Genomic DNA, 21,415 nt, shown 5'->3' with positions numbered 1-21,415 from the left:
AAGAGATGTTATCTAAAGGGCACAGACTATAAATCTTCCAGGAAAACAGACTATATAGTGAAATTTTTAATAAAAAATTAAAAGCTAAAAGCAATACAAAAAAAAATAAAATTAGGACAAACTACTTGTCATGTAAATAAATATAAAATTATAAATTAGATACTACTCATTTATTAGAAGAAAATGACAGATTGGGACGAAAAAGTTATATCCATTAAGAGATGCATCTGAAAAGGGACCAGCAAGTAATATTTTAGAGATTGATTTAGTGAGTTTTTTAAGTGTCATGACCATACGATCTCTTTTGTAACTACTCAGCTCTATTACAATGTGAAGGCAGCCATAGACAGCATGTAAAATGAATGAACAGGACAGTGTTCCAGTAAAACTATTTACAAAAACAGGTAGTGGGCCAAATTTGTCCTTTAAGCCAGTTTGCTGACCCATGATCTAAAACTGTGCTTTAGAAAACTTAAAAGTAAAAGGTAATAGCATGATATACGGAATAGCAAACAGCACTCCATGGAAACAATGAATACTTTTTCAAGCATACCTATTACATCCCAGAGAAAATATCAGTCAAATCCAAAAAGCAGAGATATATCCATATTCTCCTTATTCTTATAGAACTAAAGCAAAGGAAAGCATAAAACTCTGCCAGCTGAGACAATTAAACAACTCTTGGGCTAAAGGAAAAATTGAAAAATCAAATCCGTATCAACTAGTAATACCAATCATCAGAATTCTGTGTGTTCTTACGGAATATGGCTAAAGTTGTACTCAGTGGAAAATTCATAGATATAAGTAAATTACTAAAGAAAAGAATGATAGGGGAGAAGAATTCATCCCAAGAAGTTACAAAATAATAATAATAAAATGGAAAGAAAGCAGAAAGGAGGTATTAGCAAATATAAAAGCAGAAATTGATGGATTTAGAAAACATACTTGGAGATATTAATAAATCTAAGAGATTTGAACCTTTCTTTTAAGATGTTGGTAACAGTTTTAAACAGATAAACCCCCATTGAGCCTAATCATGAGCAAAGGGAGAAAGCACGAGTCACCTGTGTATGAACAGACGCAGAGTCAGAGAATGCATCACGGATATTTAGGAAATTAAATGTAAGTGGTCCTATTGCTAAATTGCGTGCAGGTAAGTATGAAAACCTGATCTACACAAAAAAGCACGAGGCCCAGGCATCCTTCTAAGAAACGTAACTGTAGTGCTTTTTAACTTGTTCTAGTACATAGGAAAAGAGATTTTCTAAGTTATTTTTTGAAATATTATTTTGATACCAAATTCTGAAAAAGCACACAAAAACTAAACACTAGACCAGTCTCAAATTACAAAAATTCTAAAAATTAGCAAATGTGATTTAGCGACGCATTAAAAGAATAATACCTGATGACCAAGTTGCTTTCATCCCAGGATGAAGTATCAGGAAATCAGGAAATACTAAATACATCAGTAATGGGAAATACTAAGTGTCGTGTTTTTAAAAGTATAAAAGAGAAAAATGATTTTCTCTTGAGAAGCTGAAAAAGAATTTGGTAAAATTAACTATCAGTTCTGAGTTTATTTTAAAAAAGAAACAACTCTTTATTTGTTTTTTAATGTTTATTTTTGAGAGACAAACAGAGCATGAGCAGGGGAGGGGCAGAGGAAGGAGGAGACACAGAATCCGAAGCAGGCTCCAGGCTCTGAGCTGTCAGCGCAGAGCCCAACGCAGGGCTCATCATGACCTTAGCACAAGTCGGACACTCAACCGACTGAGCCACCCAGGTGCCCCTAAACAACTCTTAATAGGAATTACTTGATACTTCTTAACATGATAGGAAATATGTCTTATAAAAAGTTTGCATTATTCCTACCGTTGACGGTAAGCGATTCTCATTTAACGGGAATAACAGTTGTTGCCATTATTATTAGCATCATTCCAGCAGTTCTAGCCAATTCAAATAGAGAAAAAAAGATGTATAAAAATTGGAAAGAAAGGGGAAATCATCAATCTACACAGATGTGATTGTTAACCTAGAATATGTCTTAAAAGTGAAGGTAGTCCATCATATCCCTCCATCCCTGCCCTCAGTCTTGTTCTATTATTTATTAAAAAATTTTTTTTAATGTTTATTTATTTTTGAGAGAGACAGAGACAGAATGCGAGTGGGTTAGGGGCAGAGAGAGAGGGAGACACAGAATCTGAAGCAGGCTCCAGGCTCTGAGCTGTCAGCACAGAGCCCAACACAGGGCTCAAACTCACAAGCTGTGAGATCATGACCTGAGCTGAAGTTGGACGCGCAACCGACTCAGCCACCCAGGTGTCCTTTCTTTCTATTATTTATAAAATATTCTCATGCAGCTAGATACATTGGCTGCTTTTTCACAATGGCAATCAAATTAGTTCTATAAATTACTTTTTTCACTTATATCCAGTGTATTTTCCCCCCTGAAGTTCACAGAGGTTTACTTGAACTAATTTATGAAATATTTATGTTGACCAGGTGGATGAGCAAGCCAAAGAGAGAGTATAAAAATGAAACAGCATGAGTTTGCTTTGAAATATTTCCTGTCCTGAACATCTAGACCTTTAGGACAGTTAAATTAAAATTTTTAATACAACTTTTCCTTGTATCCTAACAAAGTGAAAAGGGAAAGTTCTTATTTAAAAAAATTTTTTTAAAGTTTTATTTTATTTATTTTTGAGAGAGAGCAGGGGAAGGACAGTGAATTTCAAGCAGGCTCTGCACTGTCAGTGCAGTGCTTCACGTGGGGCTTGAACTCCTGAAGAGTGAGATCAGGGCTTGAACCGAAACCAAGAGCCAGACATTTAACTGATTGAGCCACCCAGGCACCTCTTGACATTTTTTTAAGGTTTATTTATTTATTTTGAGAGAGAGCCAGCATGAGTGGGGGAGGGGTAGGGAGAGGGGGTGAGAGAGAATCCTAAGCAGGCTCCCCACTGTCGGTGCAGAGGCCTACGTGGGGGCTCCAGCACACAATCCAGGAGACACATGACCTGAGCTGAAAGCAAGGGTTGGTCCCTCAACTGACTGAGCCACCCAGGCTCCCCAAAGCATTGGCATTTTTAAATTTTATTTTATTTTTTATTTTTTAAAATTTACATCCAGATTAGCAGATAGTGCAACAATGATTTCAGGGGTAGATTCCTTAGTGCCCCTTCCCCATTTAGCCCATCCCCCTCCCATGACCCCTCCAGTAACCCTCAGTTTGTTCTCCGTATTTATGAGTCTCTTCTGTTTTGTCCCCTTCCCTGTTTTTATTTTTGTTTCCCTTCCCTTAGGTTCATCTGTTTTGTCTCTTAAAGTCCTCATATGAGTGAAGTCATATTTGTCTTTGACTAATTTCACTTAGCATAATACCCTCCAGTTCCATCCACGTAGTTGCAAATGGCAAGATTTCATTCTTTTTGATTGCCGAGTAATACTCCATTGTATGTGTATGCCACATCTTTGTCCATTCATCCATCGATGGCCATTTGGGCTCTTTCCATACTTTGGCTATTGTTAATAGTGCTGCTATAAACATGGGGGTGCATGTGTCCCTTCGAAACAGCACACCTGTATCCCGTGGATAAATGCCTAGTAGTGCAACTGCTGGGTCGTAGGGTAGTTCTATTTTTAGTTTTTTGAGGAATCTCCATACTGTTTTCCAGAGTGGCTGCACCAGCTGGCATTCCCACCAACAATGCAAAAGAGATCTTCTTTCTCCGCATCCTTGCCAACGTCTGTCATTGCCTGAGTTGTTAATGTTGCCATTCTGACAGGTGTAAGGTGGTATCTCATTGTGGTTTTGATTTGTAGTTCCCTGATGATGAGTGATGCTGAGCATTTTTTCATGTGTCGGTCGGCCATCTGGATGTCTTCTTGGGAGAGCTTTGACATTTTTTTTTTTTGTTTGTTTTAAGTTTGTTTATTTTGAGAGAAAGAGCCAGTGGGGGAGGGGCAGGGAGAGAGGGAGAGAATTCCAAGCAGGCTTGAACTCACAACCTATGAGATCATGACCTGAGCCGGAGTTGGAAGCTTAACCAACTGAGCCATGCAGGCGCCCCAGCATTGACATTTTTTAGTAACTCCTATTTGTTAAGTGCTTGATACTTGGTGGGTTGTGTGCTCTGTTATCTACTTGATCCTTAGAGCAACGTGATGGTAACATAGCTACTACTATTAACCCCTATTTTGCATATGAGAAAACTGAGCGTTTATTATTTGTTCAAGGTAACACTGAAAGTAGCAGATTTTGGCAAACCTGTAGTCCTTTAAGTATTTATGTATCTTGTCATTTATTGGTGTAAGTAATTTCTTATTCAGTTTTGTTTTTTTTTTTTTTTTAATTTTTTTTTTTTTCAACGTTTATTTATTTTTGAGACAGAGAGAGACAGAGCATGAACGGGGGAGGGGCAGAGAGAGAGGGAGACACAGAATCGGAAACAGGCTCCAGGCTCTGAGCCATCAGCCCAGAGCCCGACGTGGGGCTCGAACTCACGGACCGCGAGATCGTGACCTGGCTGAAGTCGGACGCTTAACCGACTGCGCCACCCAGGCGCCCCTCTTATTCAGTTTTGTAAAGAAGAGAGTATTTCTTGAGTTTTTCTGTAGCTAGGATCCAAGCTATTTCATCAGCCATCTGGGTGACTTTTGGATTCTGGAGAAAGTGTTAGACCACATCAGCCCACATACAGTCCTGACTTGACAAATCAGTTGATTCAGTTTCATTGTAGACTATATGGAGATACAATATGTAAATGTTCCTGTTGGACATTTTGTGTATAGAGAGGTAGTGGGCATTATGTGATTTCTAACTTGCATTTTGTTTACTAAAACTCCAGAATCTTAGAAGTCATGATTCTTAGACTATTTAGTGTAGTTGGGAGCAGCATTTATGGATAGCAGTGCACTGAATGGTAGCAGTGTATTGGGTGAAGAGCCTTTGGGCTCAAGAAGTTTATAGTTTGGATGGGATAAATATGGAAAATATTACAGGGAAAATGACTTTTAAAATAGGAATTGCCTCCTTTTTTTTTTGTATTTCATAGGAACATTTGTTGCAAATTGCCAAATATTTTGCCAACATATCAAAAAATGTTGAATTTCTGAGGGAAGTTTTAGGTCTGTAGGTTCATTCTACTGGTATTGTGAAAAGATCTGGGCTCTGAAAACAGATGTAGCAATCAGCCACCAGTAATGAAATAAAAAAGACCTGCCACCTTATGACATCTGTTTATGACATTTGTAACTTTGAGGTACTTACAACACTTAACCAGAGTAAAAGTTATTTAGTTCAATTTGGAGGGATAAGGTAACTTGATATTTTATCATGTCTCTTATTATTTGAATTTAATGTCGGGATGATGGATTACAATGAAGAATCCATCCCATTAGGAAGGGTGATATCCTAGAATTTCACTTCCCAGGTGAGCAAGCTTTTCATGTTCCTATTTGTTAACTAGGCCTTTTGATATTTTTGTAGACAATCTGCTTCATCTTGATTCTGCAGCATTCCAAACTGTGGTATCCTTGGGGTTCTCTTAACATTGCTATGGTGCAGAAGATTTAAAATCAGGTATGGCTGTGGGGCCAGAAGTCCCTCAGTGAAATTCTCAACTTAAATCTGCCTTATACTCTCTGATTTATCATTTGGGTTTCTTTTTTTGTGGTGGTCTTTTAGCTGATGTTCACAAGGAATAGAGTCACGTGATGTATGAAGGGAAACATATACACTTCTCTGAGGTTGACAATAAGCCCTTGTGCTCATATAGCCCCAAACTGTGCAAGCAGCGGCGACTCAACGGCTACGCTTTCTGTATCAGACACGTTCTGGAGGACAAGACTGCCCCCTTCAAGCAATGTGAATATGTGGCCAAATATAACAGCCAACGCTGCACCAACCCAATCCCCAAATCAGAGGATCGTAGGTAAGAGCTAATAGTGGGAATCCATCTTTGATTTAATTCGTAGGCTTGGAATTTTTCTTGTCTATTTTTTTCTTAATGTGGTGAATTTAAACATTGAGTTCCAGGGGTAATCTAAGTAAACCTTGGAATGCTTCTAAAGATGAGAGATGGCAGTTTTTAAAAAACGGGGTAGTAAACTTGGGGAATTATTTGAAAAGTATGTTTGAGTGTTTTTATTGATGCAATAGACTTTAAAAGAATTTTTCCCTCAGTTGTTGCTTGTGTTTGGTTTGCAGTCCTACAAAGTAAGTCCTGATTTTGATAGAAATCTGCTTAAACAACAGAAATTATAGGAACTACTTAGGTGTTGTAATTAACAATAATAATTTTGGAATTTTAAAATCTGTGCTTGAAAGGTAGCAAAGGGTATGTACTTCTTGAAAATTATTCAAAAGAGTGATTACTTGAATTAGATTTATTTTCTATCAGACTTCTAAGCAGTGTTTGGCATTGTTTTATAATGTTGCCTCTTTTGGTTAAAAGAGTTCCATATAAAGTATGTTTACTATACTTGAGAAATGATATTTTCATTAGTATGAGTAGGCTTTATCACTAGGATTGTGAGTTTTTACTTGGCTGAATTAAACATGGAGGTGTTTTTAGAGGAGTCTTATGATGGTTATTCATCATTCATATTCTTAGGAAAATTCACACTATTTCCCATATAATAAAAATTCGAACTATTTCCCATATAATCTCTTTTTTTTCCTCTTACAGCCTCTTTTTCATGTTTCTTTTTCTTCACTTCTCCAGAAACCATGTGGATCATTGCAGGATGTCACAGGGAGATAACACGATTATTTTCCCAAAAGTTTCAAATACTTGTTATCTTTAGGTAGAAAATGTGAACGTTTTACTTCTATCTTTAAAATATGTATGTATGTGTGTGTGTGTGTGTGTGTGTATATATATATACACACATGTATATACATATATATGTACACACACACATATATATACACATATATATATATATATATCCTTGTTCCTATACATAAGCAATTGTCACCTGCATACATTGGTTGAAAAGAAACCATGTATTTTATATGTCATGGTGAACAGTTTTTACACTTTCAGGATGAAATAGATAATTTGTGTTGATAGACCTCTCACCAAAATGAGTATAGCACCATGTGGTGATTTGGGAATACTCTCTGAGAATTTCTAATGAGCACTTAAAGCTTCACATTACAATACCTGAAAATTTGAAGCAGCTGCTCGGGGAGACAAGGAATAAAATTTTAATCTCAGATGAGAAAGGGACCACTGTTCCTGGCTAACCATATGGGTCCAGTTGGTTTTAGCAGACTTAACATGCCCATTTCTTCTTACCCCTGCCCTTTTTTAACTTGAAGAATTGATGAACTTGGATTAATTTACTTCAAGCTCCACTATAAACACATCTATAATTTTTGTCTTTTTTTTTTGTTTATTTATTTATTTAAGTAATCTCTATATCTAATGTGGGGCTTGAACTCACAACCCCGAGATCAAGAGTCACATGCTCTTCTGACTGAGCCAGATAGGCACCCCTGTAATTTTGTCAGCTTATCACAGTTGCAGTTGTCCACTGTGGCTTTTTTCCTCCCCTTCATTTCAGCAGAAGCAAGTAGGTAAAGAAATTTCTACTAGCTAGCAGTAAGAAGTAAAGCAAGAGTAGCTCTGAATTTCTCCAAGATATTAATTCTCTCAATCCTAGGTCTTCACCTTGATATTTGAAGTAACTTCCTCTTTTTAGAACAAGAAGGGGGAGGACTCTGTGTGTTGCTATGTCAAAAGAAGCAATACTTAAGTACTTACTAAATTGCATATATTTTTTCAAAATTGGTTCAAACCAATGCAAATGGGATCAATATTTTTATTATTTGTAGCATTTGGAATAGATTAAAGTAGACATGAGCTAGCAGGAGGTAATATTTTTCTTATTACCTCAAATCCAGGTTGAGGGGCGCCTGGGTGGCTCAGTCGGTTAAGTGTCAGACTTTGGCTGAGGTCATGATCTCATTTGGGAGTTTGAACCCTGCCTTGGGCTCTCTCCTGTCAGCCTAGAGCCCACTTCTGATCCTCTGTCTCCCTCTCTGCCTCTCTTCAGCTCATGCACACTCACTCTTTCAAAATAAATAAATAAACTTAAAAAAAAAAAATCCAGGTTGAATTCATATAAGGTCTAAACATGTATATAAATATTGATAGTTACAACTACACTCTATGATATGATATAGTGTAGAAAAGATTGAGATTCTTTTGAAAATAAGCTTTCATTAGTTTTTTATTTTTATTTTTATTTTTTTTAACGTTTTATTTATTTTTGAGAAAGGGAGAGACAGAGCATGAACAGGGGAGGGTCAGAGAGAGGGAGACACAGAATCCGAAACAGGCCCCAGGCTCCGAGCTGTCAGCACAGAGCCCGACGCGGGGCTCGAACTCACGGACCGCGAGATCATGACCTGAGCCGAAGTCGGCCGCTCAACCGACTGAGCCAGCCAGGCGCCCCAGTTTTTTATTTTTTTTAATTCAAGTTAACATACAGTGTGGTATTGGTTTCAGGAGTAGAACCCAGTGATTCATCACTTCCATAGGACACCCAGTGCTCATCCCAACAAAGCTTTCATTATTGTTAATGCGGTTCTTCTTTGGACACTTAGGAATTTGAGGTGGTTTTATGTATTATTTTAGAAAACAAATTCCTGAGGCCTTCCCCCCCCCCCCCCCCCCCCCCCCCCCCCCGAGGACTCTTAGTTGATAAAATTATCTGACTGGTAGTCAGCTAAAGGAAGGTTCTCAATATCTGGTGTCTAACTTATCTGGTATGTATTATAAATGCTAACTTAAGGGATTCTACCTTTTTGAAGTAGACTAATGTTATGTTCAGTAGAAGTACTGGTATAATTAAAAAGTAAAGTTAATTTCCTAATATACTTAAAGTTGGGAAGCTAAGGCTTATCACTGTTACCTTGGTGTCTCAGAGGTAAGTGGTTATATTAAGTTGTTTATTTTATATAATATTTTAAATTTGTTTGCTATAATTTTATACATTTTAGTAGTATATACTTGCCAAGAAATTTTTTGTTTCTTGTATGTTTACTCTTTTCTTTCTTTTATTTTTTTTATTTTTTTTTATTTTTTTTAACGTTTATTCATTTTTTGAGAGACAGCACAAGCAGCGGAGGGGCAGAGAGAGGGGGAGACATAGAATCCAAAGCAGGCTCCAGGCTCTGCGCTGTCAGCACAGAGCCCGACGCGGGGCTTGAACTCATGAAACGCGAGATCATGACCTGAGCCGAAGTCGGACGCTTAACCGACTTGAGCCACCCAGGCGCCCCGATGTTTACTCTTTTCTAAAACAGCTTAGTTAAGATATAATTCACATCCCATACAATTCATGCACTTGAAGTGTTCAACTCAGTATTTTTTAGGATATTTACAGGGTTGTACCACTATCATCATAGTCCAGTTTTACATTTTCCTCCCCTCAAAAGAACCCCTTAGCAGTGTCTTCCCTGTTCATATTTGTACACTTTTAAGCACCGATCATAACTAAGGAAGCTGTTGTAATTCTAGCTATGAAAACTTTTCCCTTTTAGAAGAGGAAATATTTTTACAAATTCAGACTCTGTGTTGTGGTGATGCTGACAGCGTGGCTGGAGCAGGAGTTGAGGGTGAGGTCGAGGAAGGACTGTACAGGCAGATCAGCCTCTGCCATGTTACGTGAGGTGGCGGCGCATAGCGGGCTCAGTTACCAGTTCAGGCTGCCTGTGTGTAATGAGCAGAAAAATTAGATTTCCAAATGAAAAAAATATTATTCTCCTCACTAACCCTTTTGTTAATTTGAAAATGACTTGACAACGACAACAGAAATCACTTATTCTTTATTGGGAAGCTTGGTTAATGTGGTTATCCCTGAAACTTTTTTTCCTTTTTGGCCACAGCTTTATGAATCTATTCTGGTTAAGGTATCTGTGAGACCTAGCCCAAACTTGTTAGGTGTGTAGATTCTCTTTACTGTCCAGAAAGCTTTCTTAATAGTCCTATTAAAATTGAGAAGTGCCTCTGATAGATTTATGTATAAAGCCAACGAAACCATGTCTCCTGATTATTTGGTGAATCTGTATTTTTAATAACTACTTAAAAATTTGTTTCAGGGGCACCTGGGTGGCTCAGTCAGTTAAGCATCTGACTTCGGCTCAGGTCATGATCTCACCGTTCATGGGTTCGAGCCCCAAATCACACCCTTCACTATAGCGTAGCCTGCTTTGGATCCTGTCTGCCTCTCTCTCTGCCCCTCCTTCGCTCGTGCACTCTTTCTCTCAAAAATAAATAAACGTTAAAAACAATTAAAATTTGTTCGATGCAGCCCAATGAGTTTGAGGACTGACGTTAATTATTTACTTTAGTGCCTTTTCCCCCAAAACTGTGTCCGATGGAGATAACACAGGTGGGCTACAGTCAAAATAGATGCCATTTTCGAATAAGTTAGGGAAACGCTGTCAGATGGGTATATCTCCACCTCGAAGCATAATGCACATTATCATACAAAATGCTGTGAGAAGTTGTTCATCAGAAACAAACAACAAAATCGTTATCTAATTCTGTTTAAGCCAGCATTTTCCAAATTTATTTAAGCATGGAATACTCTTTAAAGCATACTTGTTAACCTACTCTGAATTGCTTAAGGAATACAAATTTGGAAAACACTGCTTTTCTAGTGGTGAAAAGCCTCCATACGTTTTCAGTGTGGTTTACGGGAGCAACATGCATTCTACTTTCTTATTATGTAGAAGGATTCTGTCCTTTTTTAGTATTTTTAAAATACCATTTACATTACAAAAGTAGCCTCGTGTTGAAGACCTACTAAGAGTCTTTCTGAGCTTTGATAATCTGTTCAGGTCTCCACTCTGACACTTTCCAGATGTGAGGTTTGGGGCAAGTTATTTGATTTCTATCAGGTTTAGCTTCCTCATCTGTATACAGGGCATTATTTTAGTATTTACTGCAGGTAGAAACATGTACTTCTCTCTCTCGCTGTTGAGGAACTGCTTTCATCTGTAGTCCCACTAATTAGTTTTAATTTACTTTTTCCTTCTCTTTTGTATTCTCTTCTTTCTCTCTTTGTGTGTGTGTGTGTGTGTGTGTGTGTGTGTGTGTAGAATACACTGTAGAACTACATTATTAGGGGCTATGTCATAAGATCTTTGTGACTACAAATATTTGAAAATATACATACATAGGTATTTCTGCACAGGAGAGTTTTAAGTGATCCTTTAGACTCGTTACTTTGTATGCTATGAATACAAAATAAAATAACAAAGCAGAGCGAGAAGCAATAGCCAGATGGTTATCCAGGGCCACTCACTATTTGAATGACTTGCTTCTGTCCTGCAGCCTCTGCACATACACAGTTCACATATTTGCTTCAGGAAAATGGCAGACTTGGAGGATTGCTCGAGGGTAGCGGCAGTTGTTCACATTAAATCCACGAATGCCAAGAGTTAAGATAGTCATGAATTTATAACATATTAGGCAGGAGTCACAATTTATACCATGTCGTTCTATATTCTCCTTTTCTTACTCTGTATATCATAAACCTTTCCCCCTTCTGTGTGTGTGTCTTTAAAGGTACTGCAACAGCCACTTGCAGGTACTTGGCTTTATCCCGAAAAAAGAGAGGAAGAAAAAGAATGATCCTATAGATGAGGTAAAGGTCAGGCACCAGATGGATGCCATGGCTTTCAGCCTGACGGTGCCCACGCTGGCCTTGAAGATGCCCAATGGACTGGATGGAATGTCCCTCTCTCCGCCCGGGGCTAGGGTCCCTCTCCACTACCTGGAAACTGAGTTGGAAGACCCGTTTGCTTTCAACGAGGAAGATGATGACCTAAAGAAAGGGGCAACTGTGAGAAAGAAGTTGCAGAGCAAGTTGGCCCAGAATCGGCAGCGCCAGAGAGAGACCGAGATTTTAAAAGTTCGACAAGAGCACTTTAGTCCCCCTCCTGCACCTTCACAGCAGCAGCCCCCGCAGCAGCACCCCCACCCGTCACCCTCCCCCACTTCTTTAAAACCTCCGGCGCCGCCGCCACCGCAGGGTTTCGTCTGCAAGTCCCCTCCACCTCCGAACACCAGCCTACCACTGCAGGGAGTGGCCCCCACCACACACACTATAGCACAAGCAAGGCAGTCGTCTCACAAGAGGCCGCTGCCCCTCCTGCCCTCCGGCAGGGCGCCCGCCGCGGACCCGCCCAGCACTGATCGGGTCCTTATGAAAGCCACAGCCTTCTCTCCACACTTCTCCTGCATCAGCCGACTGCAGAGACTGGTGAGACTGTGCACCCAGAAACATCAGCTGGACACCGATCTGTTCCCCCATCTAGGTGAGTTCTCTCGTGCCAGATCGTGCCCGCGTGACGGGAACAAAATGTGCCCTTTCCCGCGAGGCCGCGTGCCCTCGGCCGCCCCCCGTGCGATGGGGCTGGAGGGCACCGGGGCGGGGGTCCGCTGCGGGGCGCCGTGTTTAGGCAGGCCTTGGTAAAGGAAACCTCCCTGGTGGACAGGATGCGGAAGCCGCAGTTGGGAAGTGTAGAATCCCATCACAGCTTCTGGTTAGTGGTCGTAGCGGCGGTGTTAAAAGGCGGTTGGTTGTGTTTGGCAGTTCTGTGCCTCTGCCAGCTCAGCACCTGTGTCTGATGAGGTTTTCGACATGTCTTATCATAGGACTTTGGAATAACGATAGCATTGTTAATATCTGCCGACAGTTAAAAAAAAGAAAAACTTGTTAAAAAAAAATTCCCAAAGCAATATCTGTTGATAATTTAAAAGTGGGAAAAAAAAATACAGCTAAAACTTTAATGTAGTCAAATGTCTGTCTTTATTGCTTCTGAATTTTCTTGCTCAAGAAAATCTCTCTGATCCCAAGTTCATACAGATACTTTATATTTTGTTATCAATAGCTTGTTTTTGATTATTTAAACTTTAAGTTTATTTATTTACTTTTGAGAGAGAAAGCCCATGTGCACGAGCAGGGGAGGGTTAGAGAGAGGGAGAGAGAGAATCCTAAGCAGGTGAACCTCGATCATGACCTGAGCTGAAATCAAGAGTCCAAAGCTTAACTGAGCCACCCAGGCACCCCTGATTATTTAAACTTTTAATTCATTTGGAATTTATTCTTAAATATGGTGTTAGCTGTGATCTTAACTTTAGGAAAAATTATTTGCATGGCATATGATAGCAATAGAATAGAAAAATAGGAAAAGGATGGGAATAGAGGAAGAAGAAAGGTAAATTAAATGGTCAGTAAACTAGTGAAAACCCCAATCCCCATAGCAGGTGAGGAAATGCAAATTAAAGTAACAGTAAGTTACTATCAGATTGGCAAAAACTATATCCAGTGTTGTTGATGAGGCTTATACATTGCTGATAAGTAATGTGGTAGTATTTACTAATTAAGAGTGTGTATATATAGCCAGCAAACTCACTTTTGGGACTCTATCTTTGGATTAAAAAATACATATATCAAAATGTAAGGATATGTGTTCAAGGATGTTTATTGCAACGTTTCTTGCAGTATTAAAAATCCAGAGACAACCTTTATAACCAATAGTAGGCCTTGAGTAATTATGGTATATATATGCTTTATGAAGTATTATATAGCTATTAAAAAGAATGAAATCTGTATCTTTTAACTTGATGTGCCTATGTTATATTAAGTAGAAAAGAACCAAGAAGTATGGGTATTATCCCATAAAAAAAAAATAAACAGGGGGCACCAGCACATCTATTGATCAAGTATGTGTATAGATAGATGTTTGCCTCTTAGGTGTGATTATAGGCAAAGTGTAACTGAATATACACTATCAGGCTGCTGACATTGGCTCTCAAGGGGGGATAAAACTGGTCAGGATGTGTTTTTACAGAGACGGGAAAGGTAACTCTTCTTACAGTATAGTTTTATATTGTTTCACCTGTTAGTAAACCATGTATGACTTTTGGTAATTAAAGCAACTAATAAAACTTAAAGAAAAGGTGGAGATAAAAATAATAAATTAAAACACCCAAACCTTATTCATACTGATTTGTTAATGCCTTGGTATAGTTAAGTTGTATAAAATTGGGTTCCTGCTCTACATACAGTTTTGTAAACTGTTTTAAAATTTTTTCATATTGGACTACCAAGGGAGTAATTTTTCATACAAAACGTCATTTGTCACAGCTGAATCCTTTTTCTAATTTAGGTTGTTTGCAGTTTGTATCATTATAAAGTGTTGTAGCTGTATAGTTTCACAGTAAAATTATTACTATCACATCTTTAATTTTTCCTTCAAATAGATTCCTAGAAGCAGAATTGGGGATTCTAAGCTTGTGCGGTTTTTAAAAAGTTTTGTGAGGGGCACCTGGGTAGCTCAGTCAGTTAAGCGTCTGACTCTTGATTTCAGCTCAGGTCACGATCTCATGGTCGTGAGGTCAAGCCCTGCATCACCCTCTGCACTGACCCCACAGAGCCTGCTTGGGATTCTTTCTCTCCTTCTGTCTCTGTCCCTCCCCTGTTCATGTTGTTTTCTCTCTCAAAGTAGATAAATAAAACTTAAAATAGAAAGCTTTTTGATACATGTTGTCAAATATTTTCTTCAGAATTATTTTGTCACATTACCTCTTTCAGCAGTATATGACAATGATAGTTTTTCTACATCTTTATAGTATGAGATATTAGTTGTTATTTTGCCTTTCCAAATTTGATACGAAATTGATTTTTTTATTAATTTTTTTTTAATATTTATTTTTGAGAGACAGAGCACAAGCAGGGGAGGGGCAGAGAGTGAGAGACACAGAATCCGAAGCAGGCTTCAGGCTCTGAGCTCTCAATTCAGAGCCCAATGCGGGGCTCAAACTCAGGGACAGTGAGATCATGGCCTGAGCCGAAGTTGGACACTTAACCGACCGAGCCACCCAGGCGCCCCCAAAATTTGCTTTAATTTGTGTACTTTAGATCAGTGTTTCTCAAGCTTTTTGGCTTTAGAATCAATCCCTTTTCACTCTTAAAAATTATTGAGGACACTCTAAAGCCTTTGTGTATATGAGTTAAATTTATTGATATTTACTGAATTAGAAATTGAAACTCAGAAATTTAAAAAATCCTAATGCATTTAAAGATGACAACAAAGTCACTACATGTTAACATGTTCTTTTTGTGAAAAATAGCTATATGTTTTCCCAAGAACAGAAATATAATAAGAGCAGCATTATTTTACATTGTTGGGCAAATCTTAATGTGTGGCTTGCTAGAAGACAGCTAGATTCTCCTGTCCACTTCTGCGTTCAATCTGTCGTAATACGTGGTTTTGATTAGTAGATAAAAATATGGCCTTACACATTCGTAGCTGGAAAAGGGAGGAATATTTTACTGGTTTTTAAAAAATAATTATGGATATTCTTGATTCTACACCAAAATTTCACAAGTGGTAGTTTCTTTTCTTCTTTTTCTTTTTTCTGTTGTTTTTTAAGTTTTGCAGTTTTTTTTCTTTTAATGTTTATTTTTGAGAGAGAGCGTAAGAAGAGGGGGATGGTGGATCTGAAGTGGGCTTTGCACTGACAACAGTGAACCTAATGTGGGGCTCAAAGTCACAGTCTGTGAGATCTTGACCTGAGCTGAAGTTGGACGCTCAACCAACTGAGCCACTGAGAAGAGGTGTCCTCTTTTTTTTTTTTTTTTTTTTTTTTTTAATGCCTATTTATTTTGAGTGAGAGAGAGCAAGTGGAGGGGAGGGGCAGAGAGGGAGAGGGAATCCCAAGCAGGCTCCATGCTATCAACTCAGAGCCCGACTCAGGGCTCTCATGACCTGAGTCAAAGTCAAGGGTTAGATGCTTAACCGACTGAGCCACCCAGGCACCCCCAACAAGTGGTGGGTTTTTAAAGATTAGTTGCAATGAGGAATCTGAAGCCATTATCAAGGAATTTTTGCAAACTGTTACATTAAAATCCATTGACCTACTTTGTACTTTGCATGGATCTTTTTACTCACACATGATTTTGTAACATCATGTGTTGGTCATTTGGAAAATAGCGGTTTACCAAGTTAAACATATGTTCCAAATGTTGATATATTTCGTTATACAAAATTAAAAAATCACATTCATTGATACTCTCACCCAACCTCATCAGAAAAATCTTTTAGAAAGTTGTCATAGACTTAGTGAAGACTTCAGGTTTTCCAAAAAAAAAAAAAACAAAAAAAACCCAAAAACAACAACAACAACAACAACAACAAAAACAAGCTTTCAAGTGAAAATGTGAATTTCATAGTTGGGAGCAAATACTGTTCATTGCTTTCTTTGAAGTGACAGTTTCACTGCATTCATTTTAGAAAAAAATGACTGCCAGATACCCAAGTCTTAATAACTGTAGTTTGTCAGTCACTCTTTCGAATAAAAATGGTGTTGGATGACAAAAAAGCAGCTAGTTGAGGTCACAGCTAAAACAGTAGAGCAAGTGTTTTCCTCAAGGCAACCACCATACTTTCTTGGGAGGTATGCAGAGGCGCTTTATGACTTTCCATTGAGTCACAAAGATGTTGGAAAGACGTGTGGTCAAGAATTGAGATTTAGGGGCGCCTAAGTGGCTCAGTTGGTTAAGCATCCGACTTTGGCTCAGGTCATGATCTCGCGGTTTGTGAGTTCAAGCCCTGCGTTGGGCTCTGTGCCGACAGCTTGCTCAGAGCCTGGAGCCTGTTCCAGATTGTCTCCCTTTCTCTCTGTCCCTCCCCCGCTCACACTCTGTCTCTGTCTCTCTCAAAAATAAATAAACATTAAAAAAAAAAAGAATTGAGATTTAATAAAATCAATAATCTTTAATATACAATTGCTTTGTCAAAGATACTCTTAAAACTTGTTTTTGGCTTTTATTTCACTGCAATTCATGGTGTGAAACCTATGATGACTGCTAGTACAGTTTGGTGCCATTGTTCTGATTCCTGCTGAGGTGCCAGCAGGTTTGTTCACCATGGTTCCCTCCTCCCCCCGCCCCAATCAGTGAAAATGTCAACATGGTGAAATGAGCAAATAATGTCTTAGTATTATTTTGAAGGTAGTGTTGACCTAAGGAACTCTCTAAGAGGGTCTCAGGGACCCCTGGGGATCTATGGACCATACTTGGAGTGAGAACTGCTATTTTGAATTAATAATGTAGCTTTGAATATTTGTTCATATGCTTTTTGAACATTGATATGTCTTGTTCTTTTTTCACCTTTTCAGGTTTTTTTCACTCATTTTTATGGAAGTGTTTCTCTTTTTTTATTGATTAGGTAACAGCTTTTTATACATCATATTTGTTGCAAAACCTCTCCTCCTGCCCATTTGTTATTTGCTTTTAAATATCTATGATAATGATTTTGGAATTTAGGAGTTGAAATCGTTTGTATGTTCTATTTTTTTAGAATTTCTTCCTTTTGAATCAGGTTTATTGTTTTGTTTTGCTTTATTTTGTTTTTTACTTGCTTGGGCTCTCTTCATTCCAAGACTGTGTAATATGTTCACCTATATTTTCTTTTAGTCCTTTTCTTGTCTTACTATTTACATTGCAGTCCTCTATTTGGAATTCGTTAGGTGTGAGTTTTGAGGCAAAGATCTAACTTTATTTTTTCCCAGATGTTTGCCTCTTATTCCACAATTTACCTACGTCCTCTTCTAAATATTTATACTTTGGACTATCTGTGGATGCTGATTTTTTTTCTTTTAGCTTTTGAAACAAACTATGTTGTGTTGAGGGCTGGTTTTCTATCATTTTGAATTAAAATTTTTTTTTAAGGTTTATTTATTTTTCAGAGAGAGACAGGGTGTGAGCAGGGGAGGGGCAAAGAGGGAGGGGAAGACATAGAATGTGAAGCAGGCTCCCAGCTCTAAGCTGTCAGCACAGAGCCCCACGTGGGGGTCGAACCCACGAACCCTGAGATCATGACCTGAACCAAAGTCGGACGCTTAAGCTTAACTGACTGAGCCACCCAGGCTCTATCATTTTGAACAGAATGAAAACTTACAGAAAATGTATTGTCTTTTTTATTCAAGCATATTACGGGCCTAGGTTTTCAAAACAACGGTTACTTTGGAGAAGAGAAATTGTAATGCACTGTTGTGACCAAGTACAGTCTGCATTCATGTCAGCAAAGAATACTTAAAGAAAAATACAGTTTTGTAATCAGCTTTTACAGTTTTGCCTGGGCTGGTTATCTCAGTTAGTTACATTAAAACTAGTGATAATGAAGCCAAGATCAAAGGTTTGCTTTATTGGACAGTTAATTTCACAAGAGAAACACTTCCATCTTAGTACTTATGACTGAGATCTTGACTTTTTCAGAGAAGGTACAGGTGACTTAGTAGAAATTGCTGTTAATTATATAAAAACAATAAAAGATAATTCATGTCCTAATTTTTGAAAGTGCTTAAATGTAACTTTGTGTTTGAAAGGCCTTGCCTTTTAATATTCTGTCCTGAAGCTAATTCTATTGTGATTACTTGTTTCTGACTTTGTTTTTTGTAATTACTGTTTTAGTAGAGAGAAAGTAATTTACTTTTTAAGGTGACTTGACAGTTTGGATGGTCATCTTGGAACTAGATTTGAGGTTTCTTTATGCCAGTGGCAGTGTGTTATTTAATTTTAACCATTTATAATTTGCATTTTGATTAGCCTTTTCTTAATTTCCCTATTTAGCACGTATAAACTCATTTAAATTATAGAAGCAACTTGTGAGGTCCTTTTTAACGTAAGTGTCTAATGAAGATGGTCTTTTGATTTTAGGAGGTTTAAGAGGGAAGACCAGGGGCGCCTGGGTGGCTCAGTCGGTTGAGCGTCCGACTTCAGCCAGGTCACGATCTCGCGGTCTGTGAGTTCGAGCCCCGCGTCGGGCTCTGGGCTGATGGCTCAGAGCCTGGAGCCTGCTTCTGATTCTGTGTCTCCCTCTCTCTGCCCCTCCCCCGTTCATGCTCTGTCTCTCTCTGTCTCAAGAATAAATAAACGTTAAAAAAAAAAAACAAAAAAAAAAACCTTAAAAAAAAAAAAAAAAAAGAGGGAAGACCATACTAGTTATGAAGGTATCTAAAGTCTCATAGAGGTATGAGTATATTAAAGTTATGTGTGTTAGGCTCTACAACATCAGTATTTATCAAGGTATCTAATTAAAGTCTCATTGCGTTATCAGTATATTGAAGTTATGGATGTTAGGCTATGTAACATCAGTATTAAGACCTTTTCGGGGCGCCTGGGTGGCGCAGTCGGTTAGGCGTCCGACTTCAGCCAGGTCACGATCTCGCGGTCTGTGGGTTCAAGCCCCGCGTCGGGCTCTGGGCTGATGGCTCAGAGCCTGGAGCCTGTTTCCGATTCTGTGTCTCCCTCTCTCTCTGCCCCTCCCCCATTCATGCTCTGTCTCTCTCTGTCCCAAAAATAAACGTTGAAAAAAAAAAAATTAAAAAAAAAAAAAAAAAAAAGACCTTTTCAAGGTACAAAACCTCTATTAAGGTAAAACATCTATGTTGGAAGCTAGTAATTATCCAATCATTAAAAACAGGAGCATTTAATAAAATAAGTGATTGTTCATACTGTATTTCTCTATTTTTCCCCTTTAAACTTGTTTTTCAAAATGTCATAAAATGTGCCAGCTCTTCTGTAAAAGAACTAAAAGGAACTCCAAGCCACATCAGGTTATTGCCATCTTACCCTTCCCTCTTCCTGCAGAGGGCACGAGCCAGTCAGTGGCCCTGCCTGGGGGAGTGGAGTCCTTTTTTTGGAGGTGTTGGGAAAGGGGATGAAGTGTCTGCCTTTGACAGTTTATTCTAAGGCCCTTCTTTGTTGAAGTATAGAGTGCTTTCACCAGTACCTTTTGATTTCTTTCTTACCTGAACATACATTAGCCTTCCTTACCTACCATTGTGAAGATGTTTTGGGTTTCCCTGACATTACGTATGTCAGAATGGATGATGTTTAATGTATAATGTTTTGATACTTCAGAAATTCTACCTTTTTGGCAGGGGGGTACTTGACTCCCTGCTTATGTTGTGTCTACTCTGTAAAATGTCTGACAGAAGAATTTCATCTTCGGAATATAGCTTTTTGTTATAACGTCACTATTTTAACCTTAGTGTATGTCATGTATTCATTATTTATTTTTGCCAGAACAGGGATGAAACTCATCAGGAGGCATTTTATGTACACTGTGATAGCAGGTGCTGCAGGTTTTTGTGTTTTGCATTTTGGGTAGCTTTTTTTTTTTTTCCTAAATTTTAAGTAAGAATACATTTATTCTCACCTGCCATATCCTCTCCTCTGTCCCAGGGTTGGACTGGTCGGAAGAGAGCGGAGAGGAACCGGAGGACTCCGAGCAGGCCTCGCCATATCAGGTGGCATGGTCCATCCGAGAAACCCTCAGATATGAAAGACACACGTAAGTCTTCCTTTTGTTTTCATTCTTTAATTACCCCTGCTGTGGCCTGATTTTTCGTTCTATATGCTAATGTTTGTTTATTTCGTTGGATCTAGTTTTGTTGTAATGGAGGTGAAATAGATTCTACTTGGGAAGAAATGTACTATATTGTTGGAGGAGAGCTACGCTTCAGTTGAATTGGGAAATTCGTTTCTGTACCTTTCCCATTTATCACTGAAGGAACCAATTATAATAGAATTTAAAGTGGGAAAGGGACTTTAGAGATTACCTAGTCTCATTTCCTCATTTTACAGAAGAGGAAACCAAGGCCCAGACAGGTTGAGGAACTTGGCTGTGGTCCCAGGGCTACTTGGAGTCCCACTGTCTGACGTATCTGGATCTTCTTTGGCTCTGCTCTGATAGTTAGCTGAAAAATCAGTGGTTTTTACTTCATCTGTCTTCCACAAGATTGATCCATTCTTTGATATTTCTTAAATGCTGAATATTTTTAAAACTTTTTTTGTTTTATTTTTGAGAGAGAGAGAGAGCGTGAGCACGCAAGTGGGGGGGAGGGGCAGAGAGAGAGGGAGACAGAGAATCCAAAGCAGGCTCTAGGCTCCAAGCTGTGTGCTTAGAGCTGATGTGGGGCTCGAACCCATGAACCATGAGATCATGACCTGAGCCGAAGTCAGACGCTTAACCGACTGAGTCACCCAGGCACCCCAATTGCTGAGTATTTCTAATGTGCTGAAATGTTTTTCAAGATAATCTCTTTAGAGGTTCTTGGTATCTGCCTTATGAGAAAGCTGTAGGTTGATTAACACACAGCCCCTTCCTTGATAGTGAGAAAGCTCGTTCTGTTTCAGGGGACTGCCTTAGGGATTCACTTGGTACGGTTAACCATACTGAAATAGATCCCTGTCGGTGGAGCCAAAGATGACTCTCAGACTCTGCTAATTGTTATTATTTTTTAAGTATTGTGCTTTGAATAGATGTTTGGCAAGATAGAGGGGAGGCCAGCTATCTGCCCGCGGCTGACTCCTAGAA

General features: G+C 38.7%; 1 protein-coding gene across 6 annotated transcripts in view; it reads left to right on the top strand.

The window, feature by feature from the left end:
• INO80D (INO80 complex subunit D) overlaps positions 1 to 21,415 on the top strand; it is a 77,003-nt gene that overhangs the window by 17,345 nt on the left and 38,243 nt on the right. For 4 of the 6 annotated variants that reach the window (XM_045480912.1, XM_045480911.1, XM_045480914.1 and 1 more), the window contains exons 2-5: positions 5,489 to 5,581; positions 5,687 to 5,933; positions 11,589 to 12,340; positions 20,281 to 20,389. In XM_045480912.1, coding sequence (XP_045336868.1) covers positions 5,716 to 5,933; positions 11,589 to 12,340; positions 20,281 to 20,389 — 1,079 coding nt within the window. In that variant the 5' untranslated portion in view covers positions 5,489 to 5,581; positions 5,687 to 5,715. The remainder of the gene's footprint in view (positions 1 to 5,488; positions 5,582 to 5,686; positions 5,934 to 11,588; positions 12,341 to 20,280; positions 20,390 to 21,415) is intronic. The other 2 variants (XM_045480916.1, XM_045480915.1) reach the window with 2 other exon arrangements.

This window comes from Leopardus geoffroyi, chromosome C1 (genome assembly GCF_018350155.1).
Source record: "Leopardus geoffroyi isolate Oge1 chromosome C1, O.geoffroyi_Oge1_pat1.0, whole genome shotgun sequence".
NCBI lineage: Eukaryota > Metazoa > Chordata > Mammalia > Carnivora > Felidae > Leopardus > Leopardus geoffroyi.
Note: the sequence above shows the minus strand (reverse complement) of the source record. Positions and strands in the feature narration are given on the sequence as shown.